General features: G+C 51.9%; 1 protein-coding gene across 1 annotated transcript; it reads left to right on the top strand.

Annotated features, from left to right (window-relative positions):
• The first annotated feature begins 6,346 nt into the window (after positions 1-6,346).
• Positions 6,347-11,717, top strand: LOC141726591 (olfactory receptor 14A16-like). Its single transcript, XM_074531544.1, has 2 exons — positions 6,347-7,263; positions 11,666-11,717. Exons 1-2 carry the CDS (start codon positions 6,347-6,349, stop codon positions 11,715-11,717), a joined length of 969 nt encoding a protein of 322 aa, XP_074387645.1.
• The last annotated feature ends 6,407 nt before the right edge of the window (positions 11,718-18,124 follow it).

Here is an 18,124-nt window from a genome sequence, read left to right as displayed (position 1 = left end):
GGAAGCACGTTTGCTGCAACCATTGCACCCTGGCTGCTGGCCTTGGCTAGGCTGGAGTCATGGTCTGAGACCGCTTGGCAAATGCAAGCATCAACCATCTGAGCGATGGTCAGCTGAGGGTCAAGGGTGAGGCTGTGCAGAACCTTTCTGCAGTCCATACTGGCATTACAGAAAGCTAATTTGCTAATAAATTAATCCTGGACCTTTTGATTCTCTACCTGTTTTTCCAATGCTTTCATAAGGCGATCTACAAACTTGATCAAGCTCTTGTCCAGGCCCTGGTGAATGTTGGCAATGGCAATGTGGGGTGTAGAAGCATCAGGTGTTTGGAGGAGGGCGGACCGTGCAGCACCTTTGAGATCTTCCAGTATTGACTCTGAGGGGACTTCATCCTGATATTGAAGTCTAGTATAGTCTCCTTCCCTGGTAATGTGGTCCATTGTGAGGTGTTGTTGCCCTTCTTCCTTAACATAACCTTTTCATAATTCATTAGGTTTATTTATCCAAAGTCCTTTCCACAAAATAAACTTGGCAGGTGACAATATAATTTTCATACACTGTTTTAAATTTTATGGTACTATTGTGTGGGCAGTACATGGTGCATTCAGCAAATTGTTAAAATAGGGAGAACCCCTCCCATAATCCTTTGCAGCCTTTACTAAATCCTTCATTTCCCTGTGGGAAAAAGATTCCCACTTAGGCCTTGGCCCTCACTTATACTGCACAGATGCTACCTGAATCTTGGAGACCACCTCCCAGTCCCCCTCCTTTGTGGCTTTTCTCCGTGTCCTCTGCCAAGAATCCTTGGGCTCATCCTCACTCTTAGATAAGCTATCGCTCTCTTCCTCTGTAGAGGAAGCAGGTCTGCTGGCAGAGACGTGGGCCTTTCTGCCGACTGACAATGCCCAGTGTCAAAGGCCTTTGGTAGCCAAAATAGCTTCCTTCTTGTTGACCCCATGTCTGGTTCCGGTGACGTGGGAACAGGAAGAGGCTGGACTGGAGAAGGGGCCCGGAAGTGGAGAGGTGGAGCCCACATTGGGGAGGAGCTTTCCAGTGACAGGGGAGGGACCCGACACAGGGGCAGAACTTGGTGTCAAGGTGAGACCCGTTGCAGGGGAGGCACCTGGAGCAAAGGCAGGAAATGGGGATGAAGGTGGGAGGGAATCTAAAATGGCGATCTCTCTCACGAGAGTATTACCATCTTGTGATTTACAGGAAGGAGGACTAGGACTAATGGATGAAGGGCAAGGGAATATCTCAGGGTGGCACAACCACGACCACTCTGAGGAGAAGACAGGAAAGGAGGCGAGATGGCAGGCAGCAGATGGCTTGTCTGTGCCAAAGGATGGGCTCTATCTCCCATCCTGTTCTAAGGGAACGTGGGTTGGAGAACCTGGGGGCCAGGTTGAATAAACCAGGACAAAGGGGTGGAACCATGAACTCGTGAAACGATCCCATAAATTGAATGAAATAATGGATAAAATTTCCCACCTTTTCAAACGCCTTGTGTTTGTAAAATATAAAGCTTTTCCCCAAGAGCATCCCAAAATGATGACTGATAGAATCAACAGAGATATCAGGAAAATCTGTAAACTACCAGTGAACAATACCTTTCAAACTCCCCTCAGAAAATGAACTTCCCTCTAAATTTAAAGGTCTCCAAAACTTTACAAAAACATCCTTTTCAGCTTGGGACTGAGTATTTCCCATAGCTGCCCCCAATGGAAGAGGGAATTCCCACCCACAGGAACAGAAAATCAAAAGCCCGAACCCCTGGCAGCTCTCTGCTACTCAGTCACTCACTCAGGCTCACAGGCACGATCTTCAGCCAAAGTGGGCTTGTGGGGCTGTCAGTGAAGTTGGTCCCACAGATGTTGAAGGGATGGCCAACTTCCACTTCAGTGAGATTTGGTAAAATTCTAGTCTCACTTCAGGGTTGTGGCTGACCTGAAAGGGGAACAGCTTCCAGTGACATCTGGCTGGCAGGATCACTGCTGGAGATGCTCACAGGGACCTCAATGAATCTGGTCCCTGTTCGGGTGCCAGGTGTAGCATCATGGCTCTACTGAGGTCCTTGGAGCATCCAGCACTCACGAGCCCAAAGCTCACTGCTACCTTAGAAAGCTGACAGAATAGGCAGGATGGGTCTTTATATTTTCTCCAGCAAACTGGGTTTATTGGTACAGGAACAGGCTACACAGCTGAACACAGCCCCGGGATGAAGACAGGGTGTAGGCTGAGGGAACAGGGTCTTATATGGAGTACTGAGGGCAGAGCTGAGGGTCAGGGTACAATGGATATGGGGGAATATGGTGCAGAGGAGGGGTCAGAGGTCAGGTCAGCGAACCTGGGAAACAAGGGTGGACGAATGCCGCAAACTAAGGCCAATGGAGGGACAGAGAAAGAAGAACATTCTAAGGTTAAACAAACGTGGGCAATAGGAGTTGAACTAGGATAATTAGGCCAATAGGCCAACAGGGTAACATAACATAACATAACATAACATAACATAACATAACATAACATAAATCAGCATGTGTCTGCAAAGATCTATGGGAGAAGAAACCATCTCACCCTTAACCTGAAAGCCTATTTCTCTTATCTGGAACCAGTCCTCCATGTCTGGGGGAATGAGACACTGATGGTAGGCCTCTGGGCCTCCACACACCCTCACAGCTGGCCTAGGGCAGGTCTGGAGTGGTCTTGGTGGCAGCTTGGTCTTGGCACACACTTGAGGAGGGTGTCTGTTTTCAACAGGGAGCTTAGGAGTTTCAGATTACTAAAATAAAAGAAGAAAACCCCCTCTTTGCCTGAGCGCAGCCAGTTCTCCAAGCTTAGCCGACCCCAGGTGAGTGAGGATAGACAAGATGGGGTTTGGAAAAGTCGAGCAAGGCTCTCCACACTGGGTCAGATCTCAAGACACAGCTTCTCAGAGCATTCCAGACCTCCTTAGGAAAGCCCCTGGGCCTATCAGTCACAGAATGCTGCTATCATTTCTTCTCTAAAGAGAACCATACACCCTTCAAACAGGAATGTGGATTTATTAGAAGCTATTTAACATATTTCTCTGTAACAATAGAAAAAGAACTTCTTAGTGAACTGCACTACGATTGAGGGAATTCAAAGCAAAACCACAGTTTGTCAGGATGTGCTTGATCATAATGAGCCCTGTGGTGCATTTGGAGCTGAGCCTGGAACTTCAGGGCCTGAGAGGAGATTGCACAAACCTTTCCAGGAGTCAAAGTCAGAAGAAAACCCCAAAGTTTCTTGAGGCATGAATGGGTCCCTCTGAGGTCCATCCCCAACACAGGCTCCTCATGGACTCCTTGGAGGAGAGACCTGGAGGCTAGGATGGCATGAAATCCTCTCAGAGACTCAATGTGGAAAGGAAAATCCAAAGTACCTTAAAAACCTTGAGTATCTCACAGTATTAATGAGCATTACTAAGTGTCAGTACAAAGCTCTCAAGGGACTCGTTAAAGCAGAAAATTGGGGCCATGATTGCACAAAGCTCTCACAGAGTCTGTATCAAAAGGGAAACACCAAGTACCTTAAAATAACTGAAGTATCCTGAAGTATTAATGAGCCCCACTGAGTGTTGTTACTGAGAAAGCCTCTCCAGGGACTAATTACAGCAGATAATTGGAGGCCATGATTGCACAAACCTCTCAGAGACTCCAAGACAAAAGCCAAACCCAAAGTCCTTTGAAAAACCTGCAGAGATGCTCCTGGCACAGAGGCAGCTCCTGGCAAGGGCAGCGCTGCAGAGAGACAGCTCTGGCCAGGAGCAGCCCCTGTGCACAGCCCAGCAGGGCTGGGGCTCTGCCTGCAGCCACCCCGGGCACAGCACAGAGGCACAGAGGGGTTAAACTCAGCCTGGGCTGGGAGCACAGAGCAGAGCTCACTCGGGGCTCACTAGAGCAGAAATCAGCCCAGGTTTGAAACAGTCATTCCCTGGCTGTGGGAAGAGAAGCTGCAGTTCCTGCAGGGATCTCCTGGAGCTGGCACATCCCACAGTTTTGAGGACCTTTCAGGAGGATTCTCAGAGCTGCTCCAGGGCAGGGCTGTGGCCCTAGGGCAGGGCTGGCTTTCCCTGCTGCCCCAGCCCAGGCACAGCCCAAGGCAGCTCCTGTTGCCAGGCTCTGCTGCAGGGCTGAGCACCTGGGGCTGCAGCCAGGGGTGCCCAGGTCTGGCCTGCAGAGCAGGGTCCTGCAGCCCAGGGCGCTGTGCTGGGGCAGGGACTCTGCTGCCTGCCAGGGACAGCTCTCAGCCGGCCCAGGGAGCTGCTCCCAGCGCTGGGGAGAAGCTGTGGGGGGAAGGAGCCACCCTGAGCAGGGCAGGGGCTGCTGCTGAGAGGGGCTGAGTGGGGCAGGGCTGCTCCCAGCTCCAGACCAGCCTGAGCACAGCTCTGGAGGACACTTCCCAAAGAAGGTACGTCTGGAAAGATCAGGAGCTTCCCTGAAAGTGTTTTCAATTTCCTACTTGGAGAAGGATGGGAATGTTGGGGTGATGACAAAAAGATTTTTGTATTTTTTACATTTTATATATTCATAGCTCTCTAAATTACTACCATATAGTTACAATACTGTAATCCTTACTTAACTCTAATAACCTCTTAACTCTATTAAACCACTATTATATTCTTATATAGCTTTAATCCTGAATTAAATCTGGTATGTTTCCCTACCTTTCTCTTAATAACCTGACTGTCTAAATATATTCCTAAAATGCTGTATAGTCCTATTCTTTTATATAGTCCTGAAATACTATATAGCCTTCTAGGAACTGGACGTATAGGAGCATTTTGGGTTTTGAGAATGAGCAGAATATGAGCAGTCATTATAAAAAGTGAAGGCAAAGAAGCCTTTGGACCTACTCCAATGGGTTGACCCAGGGGTGGGTAACTAGGGAAACTGAATCTCCTTTTGGATGTTCCTGTTAAATATCCTAATTAATCAACCTTAATAAATTGTTGAAATCAGGAGCTGGGTGTGCCCCATCCCCACTGGGACACCTGGAAGCTTCCAATACATGTCTGGTTGTTACTTTACTGTTCTAACACTGTTGCAAGGGTTTTTTGGTTTTTTTTTTCCTCTTTGGGTTACAGACAGCAGAGGGATGCGAGAAGCAGAACAGAAATTGTAATCCCAGAATCACAGAACATTCTGAGTTGAAAGGGACACACAGTATCATCAAAGGAATGTTTGAACATTTACAGGGACTCCAGAACTGCAACTTTGGGTGGCCAGTCTCTCTGCTGGGAGCCTCCCAAAGGGCCCTCAGCCACTCCTCAGCCCTAGACAGCAGCAGCATCACCTCTGCAGGGCCCAGCAGGGCTCTCCTGAGCTGCCCTTGCCCAGCTGCACACAGAGCCTGCCCCAGCCAGGGCCCTGCACACAGGCAGGTTTCTGTAGGGCCCCGGCCAGGGCACACAGGCTGGGATGGGCTCTGTGAGCGCTGGCAGGGACAAGGCTCCTCTCAGGAGGGAATGTCCAGGCCCAGGGAGATGCTCAGGGAAGGAGAGGCGGCTGAAGAGAGCAGTGCTGGGGGCAGGATGAGGGCACGGTTGGATTGTGGGAGGTGCCAGGCACAGGTGGGCACAGGAACACTGTCCTGAGTGCCCGGCTGTCTCTGCCCTGCCCTCCCAGGCACAGCACCACAACATCATCTCTCGATTCTGCCCTGCCCTGATATTGTCACTGTTATCTGCTGCTCTCAGGGAGGCTCTGGCATTTGCAGCAGCTGAGTCAGGCTCTGCCCTTGGCATTCCTGCCAGGCAGGGCTGTCCATGGGAATGGGGTGTCCAAGCTTCCCTGGCACCAGTGGGGCTATGGGCAAAGCAGTCCATGGGAAAGGGGAATGAGCTGAGCCCCCTCCCTGAGATCCCATCATGGGCACAGCCAGGGATCTCCTTGCTGTGCCCTTCCAAGCTCTGAGCTGCCCTCCTGGGTGCAAATCTGTGCCAGAGCCTCTGGGAGTTCCCTGAATGTCCCACGAGGAAGGGCAGAGCTGCCACAGCTGAGGAAATGCTGTTGGGTTTGCCCAGGGAGCCGTGAGTGTCCTTGGAACAAGGGGGGGCTGAGACCTTGCCCAGAGATCTTTAGAGAGGGTGAGACATTCAGGGATCCTCTGCTCTGGGCAGAGTTTGATTTATCCCAGGCTGACCCAGGAGTGTGATTGTGCTCTGACTGCAGCCAAAGGTTTCCCCACAGCAGGAAGAAGGTTGAGTGAGTCCCAGCAGTAGGGACTGTCTACAGGGAATGGCCCAGGTTTGGCTTCAAGCAGCCTCTCCTGACTTCTCACTGTCCTTTATCCATGAGCAGGTCCCCATGTGCAGCCCCAGCAAATGTCCAACAGCAGCTCCATCAGGCACTTCCTCCTGCTGGCATTGACAGACACGCGGCAGCTGCAGATCCTGCACTTCTGCCTCTTGCTGGGCATCTCCCTGGCTGCCCTCCTGGGCAACGGCCTCATCATCAGCACCATAGCCTGCAGCCAGCACCTGCACACGCCCATGTTCTTCTTCCTGCTCAACCTGGCCCTCAGCGACCTGGGCTCCATCTGCACCACTGTCCCCAAAGCCATGCACAATTCCCTCTGGGACACCAGGGACATCTCCTACACTGGATGTGCTACACAGGTTTTTCTGCTGATCTTCTTCATGGGAGCAGAGTATTTTCTCCTGACCATCATGTGCTATGACCGCTACGTGTCCATCTGCAAACCCCTGCACTACGGGACCCTCCTGGGCAGCAGAGCTTGTGCCCACATGGCAGCAGCTACCTGGGCCACTGCCTTTCTCAACGCTCTTCTGCACACAGCCAATATATTTTCCCTACCCCTGTGCCATGGCAATGCCCTGGGCCAGTTCTTCTGTGAAATCCCCGCCATTCTCAAACTTTCCTGCTCACACTCAAAGCTCAGGGAATTAGGGCCTCTTGTGTTTTCCATCTTTGTAACAATTGGTTGTTTTGTGTTCATTGTTTTCTCCTATGTGCAGATCTTCAGGGCTGTGCTGAGGATCCCCTCTGAGCAAGGACAGCACAAAGCCTTTTCCACCTGCCTCCCTCACCTGGCTGTGCTCTCCCTGTTCCTCAGCACTGGCACATTTGCTCACCTGAAGCCCCCCTCCATGTCCTCCCCATCCTTGGATCTGGCCCTATCAGTTCTGTACTCAGTAGTGCCTCCAGCCCTGAATCCCCTGATCTACAGCCTGAGGAACCAGGAGCTCAAGGCTGCAGTGTGGAGACTGATGACTGGATGGTTTCAGGAACATTAAACTGCTGGCCAATTTCTGCCAATCACTTGTAATAAAAGTCATCTTTATACTTCTTGTTGGTTTGGTTGTGGTGGTATTTTTCCCTTCGTTTTAGGTGTTCATAATTTCCACAAAGAAAAGCCATTCCTTGCACCATTTCTCATTTTGTTTCTCTCCACCTTCCCCATGGCCACAGACTGTGTCAATGAGGGTCTGTGTGCCTCGTGACTTTGAAGGAACTAAAGGATCTTGCAGCAAAGTTTTCTTCAGTGATGCCCTTTTGTTGCCTTTTCTGGAGCTGCAGCAGCAATGTCTGTGTGCAGAGCTGGGGGCAGATCAGGGCTGGCACAGCAGCTGTGCCCAGCAGCAGCAGCACTTGGTGTTGCCAGTGCTGCTGCCGTGGCCCTGCCCCGCTGCCCTGGTGGCCCTGGTGTTGCTGCAGGGCCTGAGTGCTCTCGGGGCCGGGCACAGCCCTGGGGGTGGCAGTGCCGGGGCTGCAGCAGGGACAGGCCATGGGCACTGCTGGGGCAGTGCTGACGCCTCAGGCCAGGGCCTGGGGGCTCCAGGCTCCTTGCCCAGGCTCTCTCAAGAACACACCCAGGCCAATGCTCAGCACAGAAAACCCCTGTGAGCAGCCCCAGGCTGGCTGTGGGTGGGCTGGGGGCAAACAGCATGGCTGGGGCTCTGCAAGGACCCTGGGGTAGACGGGAAGGAGCAGCAGAGCAGGGGCTGATCCACCCCCAGTGCACTGCACAGCCCAGGGCAGAGTCCCAGACCATCCTCATGGAGCTGTCAACAACATCCCCCCTCTGCAGCCCTGGCCTCTCCCCCAGCTCACACAGGTGCCCCGTCCTTGCAGGCACAGACACAGCAGCACTGGCTCAGCAGCCCCTGTTTGCATTGCACAGAGCAGGGGGAGCACCCCCATGCTGTTGGTGTGGGGACATGAACCTGAGGGAGCACAAATGCCATCAGCCCCTGGGGCCAGCAAGGGCTTGGGCACGGCAGGGAAACCATTCAGGTTTATTGGGACAAACCTTTGAGTTCACCAATTCTAACCTGCACCCTAATGCCATATTGTCTGCCCTGAGCGTCCAGATTATAAAATCGCAGCTCTGTCTTGTGCTTTCAACCAAACTTCTTTTCCAAACCCCTCACCAGCCTTTTTGCTCTTCTCTGGACACGCTCCAGCCCCTCCATGGCCTTCCTAAATTGGGGGCCCAGAACTGGTCGCAGCACTCGAGATGGGGCCTCACCAGTGCTGAGTGCAGGGGAAGAATCCCTGCCCTGCTCCTGCTGGCCACACCATGCCTGATCCAGGCCAGGAGCCATTGGCCTTCTTGGCCACCTGGGCACACTGCTGCCTCATGTCCTGCCTGCTGTCCATCAGTCCCTGCAGGTCCCTTTCTGCCTGGCTGCTCTCCAGCCACTCTGTCCCCAGCCTGTAGCACTGCAGGGTTTGTTGTGGCCAAAGTGCAGGACCTGGCACTTGGTCTTGTTCAACCTCAACTTGTTGGATTTGGGCTCTGGATGCAGCCTGTCCAGGTCCCTCTGCAGAGCCCTCCTACCCTCCAGCAGATCCACACTCACACCCAGTGTGGTGTCATCTGCAAATTTGCTGATGCTGGACTCAGTCCCCTCATGCAGATCATCAATGCAGATATTGAAATCCACGCTGGCTGGCTCTGATCCCTCGACCATCCAGTGGGTGCCCTGGGATGGCACTCAAGGTGATCTGTTCCATAACCTTGCTGGGCACTCAGGTCAGGCTGACAGGCCTGGAGTTCCCCAGCTCCTCCTTCCAGCCCTGCTTGGGGGTGGGCTCACACTGGCACCTCCAGTGCTCTGGGACCTCCCTGCTGAGCCAGCACTGATGGTAAATGATGGAGAGCAGCTTGGGGAGCTCATCTACAGCTCCCTCATCCCCCTGGGATGGATCCCATCTGCTCCCAGAGACATCTGTGAGCATCTGAGTGGCTTAGCATGTCCCCAGCTGCTTCTTCCTGGATTACAGGGGGCTGTTCTGCTCCCTGTGCCCATCCACCAGCTCAGGAGAACACTTGTCTTGAGGACAACCTGTCTTATTCTTGAAAACTGAGGCAAAGAAGGGGTTAAATACCTCAGCCTTTTCCTCATCTTTAGTAAGCATATCCCCCCAAAATGGAATGGAGGTTGTCCTTACCCCTCCTTTTGCCATTAATGCATTAATAAAAATATTTTTAATATCCTTCAAAGAAGTACCCAGTGGTTATTACGCTTTCAGCTCTCTTTAATTTTCTTTCTGCATTGTCTTGGTTTGGAAAGTCAGGTGTCCTCTAAGGAAGGCAGGAGCCTCCCCTGAAATGGAAAATGTAAACTCCTTCCCTCCAAATTGTTATCAATTTGAATATAACTGGGCTCTCCGGCAAAAATATGGGAGTAGGAATAACAGTTCCTTATTAGGAAAGTAAAAAAAATTATGAAATAAAACAATGCAGTAAACCAAAACAACACTGACAGAGTCAGAACACAACCTGACACCCTGTGGGTCAGGGTGTTGGTAGCTGTCCAATTGGAATTGTGGCTGCAGCCCTCCTGGAGTGTCAGGGGTGGTTCTGCTGGAGCAGGGATCCTGTAGAATGCTGTAGTCTTCCTCTGAAGATCCACTGGAAGAGGCAGCTGCTGTTCCTCTGGGAAATCCAGTGGAGAAGCTATTCTGGTGTTCCAGAAACTCAAGATTATATCCAGGTAGGAATGCTTGGCTCCTCGCTCTGGGCAGAGCATCTCCCAATGGGATGCTGTAGTTCTTATCAGCCATGCAGTGACATTCAATAGCCCATTATCAGCAGATGTCTCCCCAGAGGGAGTAGTGGTTGTGGAAGAGATAAGGAAAACTGCCCACTTGACCACTGCCATACAGATGGCAAATAGAATCCATCTTGCCTTGCAATCTGGGACATGCATGACCTAACAACATCCTAAACACTTCCTTAATTGCCTGCTGCTCTGTGCAATGATGATGCACCCTCTTTTTTCCCTTGAGTTCCTGGAAAAAGTTCCATGTCCAGCCAGGCCAGTAATTTTCCTGGGTAGCTCACTTTTTGACCCAGAGGAACAGGCTGTTCCTTCTTTTTCAAGATTTCTTTCTTGAAGTGCGTTCATCCTTCCTGGAACCCTTTGTTTTTAAGGGCTGTTTCCCTTTAAAATATCGGTATCAGATTTGGTATTTTCCAAATTTACATCGTCAATAGGCCAAAGTCTGCTCTTATTGGTGCAGTGCATAAGATTTGTTGATGCCTCTCCTTTCACAGATTATTAAAAAAGTCAATAATTTCATGGTCACTGTGCCCCAACAGCCTCTGACCACCACACCTCCCACCAGCCCTTCTCTGTTTGTGACCAGCAGGAGACAGAGCTTTCCTTGGCAGTGGGAATTGCAGGAAACCTCCCCCAAGTGCAGCTTGGAAGGTTCAGCCTGGAGCTGAGGAGAAAGCAAAGTCCCTCGCAGGGCAGAATGTTGGTGCTGGAGGTGTGGCAGCGTGAGGCTGGGCCATGGCCGGGCTCTGTGTGCCAGGAGCCGGCAGCGCTGGGTGCAGGGAGCCCAGGGAGGGCACAGAAACGCTGGGTGAGAAATGCTGGGGCACAGCGAGATGGGCGAGTGCAGCCAGCCAGGGCAGAGAAGCAGCACGCCCAGGGGGCACAGCCTGCAGGACAGATGGCCAAGGGCTGGGCAGGGCTGTCAGGGCCACAGGCTCCCAGGCCTTTGTGCCCTGGGCTCGGGCAGTGCCTCTGGAGGCCCCACAGGAGGAACTTTCCTGGCAGGGGCTGCACTCTGGTTCTCCCTCGGCCTCCCTGGGGAGGCTGGCAGGGGCTGCAGGTTGATGCCATTTGTCCTTGCTGGCCCTCACATCCCCCTGGCCCACCAAGAGCCCCGAGGCAGCCGTGAGGGACAGGCCCTGCTGTCCCAGGCTGGGCTCAGGGCTTGGCCTTTCTGCTTCCCCCAACCAGCCCAGGCTTGGCTCATCATTGCAGTTCCCTGCTCAGAGCCTTGGGCTCCCTGCAATCCTGGCCTCAAGGATCTGCTCTCACCAGGCCCTGGGCAGCCTTTGGCACTCCCTGCCCCAAATCCAGCGTGGGGCTGATTAAAATACAGAAAGCCCTCAGGAGCTCTTTGTCTCCCTTCCATTGTCTTCCAGTCTCCAGGGCTTCTGCAGTGATTGGGATCAGTTTGGAGTTCTCTTCAGGAGGGAGATTCCAAAGTGTACATCATGACTTTTGGTTTTAGTCAAGCGAATATATTTCTACTTTTCATTTCAGAGAAGAGGGGATAGAAGCATTCCCCAGGTGATTTTGATGCTGAATGTCTCCTTAGGAGGTCTGGGCACGGAGAAGAATGAGCCCCTTGCCGGCTGAGCCTGTTTGGCCAAGCTGCTCCTCACCCCCAGCCTCACAATGTCTGACATCGCCCACCTGGGACTGACATCCCAAAACATAAAAAAAAATATGCATTTTACTTGAAAATAAAAATATAATATTTACTAAAATTCTAGGTATATTTTTCTTGTTTATAATAATATTATTCAATATTTTTATTACCCAGTTTCTAAATTTATATGAAAACTAAATACATTTTTAGCAACCAAAAGAATTCTTCCTCATTGGTTTTAAGTGCTATGTTTGCCCAATTATCCCATCATAAAAAGGCCAAATAATCTTAAAAGTAGTAACAATTTTAATTGAATAGATAAGATAAAAAATATAAAATTGGATACAATATAATTCAATTAAAATAAGGGATAATTTGGTTCAAATAATAGCGCATAAGCAAGAGATACCGCGGGGTACGAAGGGCAGAGTTCAATGACCCTTGTCACTTCACATACAAGCTTGCCAAGTGAAAATCACCCCTTATATGCCATGTGTCAATGCCATCTCCCCCGATTTTCGGTTCGTCACTTTTCTGTCTCTGCCTTCATTACCACCCTTATCACGCATGTGCCACCACTCGGTTTGGTGGTCGGACAAGTCTTTGGGGGTCGTCACTGATGAAGGCCCTGTAGTCTTCTTCGTTGTCCTTTAATTCACCTTTGGGTTACACATGCGCATCAAGCCATTAAAATGTAAACCAAGACTAACGTATCACTGCATCTACATATCAAGGCAATAAATCCCTTATAATTAACATTTTCTGGGACTGAAGCAGGTTCTTGGTCATTTTTAGCAACTATATCTTCAGCTTCTTTCCTGTGGTCCTTGAGAACATCTGCTGGGAAAGGTGGGGGGGGGGTGTGGAGCCCCCCCTTTCCCTCTCCTCTTTGGCATTACTATTTTTACCTTCTTTTATTATTTCCAGATATCAGTTACTGTATAAATATTGTTTACTATTTCAATTTTTATCAGCACGAATCACACCTATTTACCACATAAGTAACATATTCCCTTAACTAATTAATTGACAACTATCAGTTATTGATTTCTCCTTCTTTTTGTTAATAATTTAACACGTCTATAATTTTTTATTGGTTTCTCACACAGGGTCAAGGGGGGAACTCTGGGGTCCCTGGAGACATTTCTGGAATACATTTGGGGCAGTTTTGGGTCTGGGGAGGGAATTCAGAAAGAACTTGAGGGTTTGGAGGACACTTAGGGGAGCCGGGTGGGCACTTGGAGGGGCACTCAGGGATTCTGAGGGACAGTTCGGGGTCTGGGGCAGCACTTGGGGGTCCAGGGGGGCCCTTGGAGGTCAGGGAAGGGGAATTCGGGGCCCTTCAGGGTCTAGGCGAGCCCTTGGAGGGCTCTGATGGGGCTCTCTGGGGTGCGGGGGGTGATGGGAGTTGTAGGCGCGGGTATCATACAGTTAAATGGGGCTGCGGAGCATCATGGGAGTTCTAGGCACAGCTGCAATGGCTCTCAGTGGGGCACGGGGCACAATAGGAGATGAAATGCTGGCTGGAATAGCGCCAGACATTCTCCGCGGAGCATGATGGGAGCTGTAGTCCCGGAAGTGGTTTGAACGCAGCGTTTTGGGGTCCGGGAAGGCTCTTGGTGTGATAAACGAATTGACCAAATTTAAGAACCGTATAATTATCTTTATTATTATGCAAGCAAGAATAAGCAAGGTTCAGCGCTGGGCGGCCAGGAGTCCCCGCTCCTCTTAGGCGCGCACCTTTCCCCCTTTAAAGTTTGCTTTTTATTGTCCCTTTCTTCCGGATTCCTGGATGACGTCTTCTGCGCTTGCTCCTCCGGTTGCTAGGGGGTCTTTTTCTGCCTTCTGGTGGTCGTGGGATGAAGGCCCCAAGTCTTCCTCTTTGACCGCTTTCCTTATAAGGCATATCTATAAGTCTAAATTCTACAAGTTAAGCAATTCTTGCAAGGTTAATAATTGTTACCAGATGTGGCAGTATCTAGTTTCAGAGGGTCTCCTATATCTATGGTGAAATAAACAGGGCCAGGAGACTTCTTCTCCTTTTTAATGCCTTTATTAAAAGGGATCAGCTCAGGATTGGGCGGCTCGGTAGGGCTGCAATCCCCGTTGCGTCTCCCAGGGCGACTCAGAGGAGGAGGATATGCGCAGCTCTGCCCACTAGGGGCAGAGCCGGGGGATCCAGTCCTCGTGGGAGCCTCTAGGGCGTGATGTCCCCGTCAGATGTTACCCCTCCCAGCATCTCCCAGCTACCTGGTCCCGGCATTGGGACGACTCCCTGCTCAGGGCGAGAGGGACTCCGCATCTCTGCAGGCTCAGCACTTGGCTCCTCATGTCCAGACATCACTTTAGTCCATCATGGCCTTCCTCCCCTCCTCCTGGTTAGGAGGATCCAGCTGGGATCCGTTAGTGGCAATTTCTGTTCACCTGATGGCACCTGGGGTCCTGGACGGTTATCTTTCTCCCAAATTCTTATGCCAGCCACCCTAATCATCTGGACCTCTTCTGGGGAAAATAATATACTCAGGATGGAATTCATCTCCCCCCAAGTGTAGATATTTGGACCTAGAAATTGATCCACTTGGTTAGCTATGCCCACTGGGTCCTCAACTAAATGCCCCAACTCTTTCTTGAATCCTCTCACCTCAGAAGCTGTTAGGGGAGCATTCACAAAGCCAACACCTCCTGCTACTCCTCCCATAGGAACCTCTCTGAGGGGAAAGAGTCTCTCTGCCTTGGAGGTCTTGGATCTGGTGCTACAGTACGGCCCATCTTCAGATGCCAAACTACTTTGAGGGATATCTGGGTTACCTTGAACTTTCTGCCCATCAGCAGGTGTATTTGCTGATAGCTGTTTATCGGGCGAAGAGGCATTTGTGTCCCAACTAGGAGGAGGTAAAGGGACAGCAATAGGAGGGGGAAAAGAGCCTGAGTGGATATTAAGTGCAGCTGGAGAAGGGGTGGAGAATGCAGCAGGTGGAGTAGGCACTTGTGGTGGTGCAGAAGGGACTGGAGGGGATACTGGGTTTATCATAGCGGAAGCTGAAGAGGTAGAAGGAGGAGTTTGAGCAGGTGGTAATGAGATGGCAGCCGGGGGAAGAACTGGACCTGCCATTTGAGGTGCTTGAAGAAGAGGATTATATGGTGGAGGGGCAGAAGGAGGCAGATAATCCAGGGGATCCCATCTTTTACTAGTCCTATCATCCCCTCCTTCATTCCCCTCTTTCCTCCTCTGTACCTTACAAATTCGCACCCCTTCATCCCCAACAGCGCTCTTTAACCAGCAGGCTACATACAATAATTGCTCAGGATCAGTATCCCCTCGAGCCGTCAGATAATTATTTAATAGCTGGCACATCCACTTATCCTTTGTCCCACACCAAGGCCATCCTCCTTGTATCTCTAATTCTGGCCACACTTCCATACAATAATGGATCATTTTCGCTTTATCTAATCCCTCCGTGGCCTCTATAGAATCCCATTTTACTAACAGTTCTCCTAAGGGACTATTGGGATGTATATACCTCAGTCTCTTACCGGTCTTTCTACTATTACACCCTCCCATTTTACAGGTCTTAACAGTAAAAAAATCCCAAAGGTGCCTTTACTGACCGGTAATTTCAAAAAAGAATCTTCTTTGAGGAGCTTCAGCCTCCTCCACTGAACTTCAAAATTTCTGCCTGATGCTCAGGACTTTATACTGAAACAACTGCCCGATCTCTTGATTGCCTAACTTTCCCCACGTCAGGTCTTACATCTATTGGGACTTGAACACACGAAACCTCGGCCTAAGAATCCGGGTCGTGCCTGACTCCCTCAGTCAGGAAAAACAACTGCCTGATTTTTAGTTTGCCTAACCCGCCAATTTTTAGGCTTCACCGTATCAGGACTTAAAAGCAAACCACAGCCTCCTTCGCTGGGGTTTTTGCCTGGCTCCTGTGCCAGGACTTACTTTGGCCTGCAGGGCTTGTGAGCTACCCGAATCCTTCTCGGGACTGACAAAATCTTACGTGGATCCTCCTCGAGACTTACAAATGCTACCCGAATCCTTCTCGGGACTGACAAATCTGCCTGACTTCCCTCTATCAGGACCTATTTTGGGTGCGTGCCACTCATACAAATATTCCCTCCGCACGCCCGGAGTGGGGGGGCCCTTTATTCTCCCTTGGGAGACGACTCACTCACGCTAATTCCAAGCTCCATTCCCTGTTCCCAGCCGGCTCCTTCGCAGGAATCCGGAAACGCGGTACTGAGAGGTCTGCTCTCACTTCGAAGGTCCGGCTGCCGGCCTTCGTCTCATTCACACACACATGCGCACGTCTCCCGCTCCCGCCACCGGCTTTCTCACCAATCCGGTGCTCCGGTGCTCCTCTGCGTCGCTGCTCCTGAGCCGATCCCTCTGGTCGTGGTACCCAGCTGTCCTGAAGTTCCAAGATGGCCAGTCTTGAGTCTTCTTGCGGCGTGGCTATCCCGGACGAGGGCCCAGCTGAAATAAACAGGGCCAGGAGACTTCTTCTCCTTTTTAATGCCTTTATTAAAAGTGATCAGCTCAGGATTGGGCGTCCCGGCAGGGCTGCAGTCCCCGTCGTGCCTCCCAGGGTGACTCAGAGGAGGAGGATATGCGCAGCTCTGTCCGCTAGGGGCAGAGCCAGGGGATCCAGTCCTCGTGAGAGCCTCTAGGGCGTGATGTCCCTTTGAGCCTCGGCGGCCCTCCTGGTCCCGGCGTTGGGACGACTCTCTGCTCAGGGCGAGAGGGGCTCCGAAGGTGTTCAGCATCTCTGCAGGCTCAGCACTCGGCTCCTCAAGTCCAGACATCACTTTAGTCTCTCAACTCTTATTTGGCTCGTTGTTTTTGGGGTTTTCTCTGTGTCTCTGGAGTCGGGGTCCCACAAAGCATTTTGGACTTTGGAGTCACTTTGCATAACCCCCCCCACCCTCTCAGGTGGCTTCCCTATGCTGTAAGAGAGCACAGCCTCGGGGAAGGGCCATCCACCGCACCCAGCCAGGCCTTTTACTAATACAAAAGAGGAGATAAGCCTTAACGACCCGGTATTACAATAACAAAGCACTAAGAATCTGGCAGAGACCGATCTGGCTTCATCCCTGTAACTCTTTCTCACAAAAAAAATATTAACCGAATTTTTGTTCATAACAATGGATTGCTGAGCTTCTTTTGTAATTCTTTGCTAATGATGATGTGCTTTGTTGAGCTTATCCTTTTGTAAATCTTTGCAGCTGTGCATGATATAAAATGACACAATTCCTTAAGTTGGTGTCTGTGTCTTTGGTAGTGACCCTGCCCACTGGGGACACAGGCTCGCCTCTTGCCTAAGTGTTCCTTGGGAAGGCAAAAGCTCTCACTCTAAAATTCCCCCCTTCCTCTTTGTTCCCCCGCTTCATACCCTGAGCATGATGTGCTCTGGTCTGGGCTATGCCCGGGGTGAGTTGGGGTCCCCTGTCCTGGCTGTGTCCCCTGCCCAGCTCCCCCGCAGCCCCAGCCCCTCCCCAGCGTGGCTGCCGAGGGGCAGGACAGGCCTTGGCTGTGCTGCAGCTCAGCAAGAACAAAACCATCTCTGCGTGCTCAGCCCTGTGCTCAGCCCCCGGCCCAGCATTGTCTCAGTGGCAGGGGCTGTGCCCTCAGTCCCTGCCCGGGGTTTCCATGGCAACGCCAGGCCAGGTGACCCAGGTGCCCCCCCAGTGCCGGTTGCCATGGAAACAGTGCCCAGCCCTGCCCCTTTCTGTCTGGCTGAGCTGGCCTTTGGCCCTGGCAGTGCCGTTGGCTGCTGGTTCCTGGTGCCTGAGCGGCCAGCGCGGCACAGGGCAGGTGGCCATGGCACAGCCCCCAGCAAGGGATCCCCTCTGGCTCTGGGCACTGACACCAGCCCTGAGCAAGGGCCCAGGGCAGCTTCCCATGGCCACCAACCAACACAACAGCTCCAGGCACTGGTTGCCATGGCACCAAACCAAGGAACAGGTCCCCGTGGCCATTGCCATGGCACCTGGTGGCACCAACGAGTGTCACTGCAATTGTACCTGGAACAGCCCTGGCAGCGCTTTGTCCCAGGGTTGCCATGGCAGCTGAGGACAGACACAGCTGGTGCTCTGTAAGGGCCCTGGGGCAGACTGGAAGGAGCAGAAGAGCAGGGGCTGATCCACCCCCAGTGCGCTGCACAGCCCAGGGCAGCGTCCCAGAGCGTCCTCATGGAGCTGCCAACAACATCCCCCCTCTGCAGCCCTGGCCTCTCCCCCAGCTCACACAGGTGCCCCATCCTTGCAGGCACAGACACAGCAGCACTGGCTCAGCAGCCCCTGTTTGCATTGCACAGAGCAGGGGGAGCACCCCCATGCTGTTGCTGTGGGGACATGAACCTGAGGGAGCACAAATGCCATCAGCCCTGGGGCCAGCAAGGGCTGGGGGATGGCAGGGAAACCACCCAGGATTGTCCTGGCCTCTGCAGTCAGCC

This window comes from Zonotrichia albicollis, chromosome 36 (assembly GCF_047830755.1).
Source record: "Zonotrichia albicollis isolate bZonAlb1 chromosome 36, bZonAlb1.hap1, whole genome shotgun sequence".
Classification (NCBI taxonomy): Eukaryota; Metazoa; Chordata; class Aves; order Passeriformes; family Passerellidae; genus Zonotrichia; species Zonotrichia albicollis.
The sequence above is the reverse complement of the archived record's forward strand: the minus strand, read 5'-3'. Positions and strand labels throughout refer to the sequence as shown.

Excerpts from the sequence above, each read along its gene's own strand:
- LOC141726591 (XM_074531544.1), top strand. The coding sequence starts at position 6,347 with ATGTCCAACAGCAGCTCCATCAGGCACTTCCTCCTGCTGGCATTGACA. Across the intron at positions 7,264-11,665 it reads TGGAGACTGATGACTGGATG|CTGCTCCTCACCCCCAGCCT; the intron begins GTTTCAGGAACA and ends TGTTTGGCCAAG.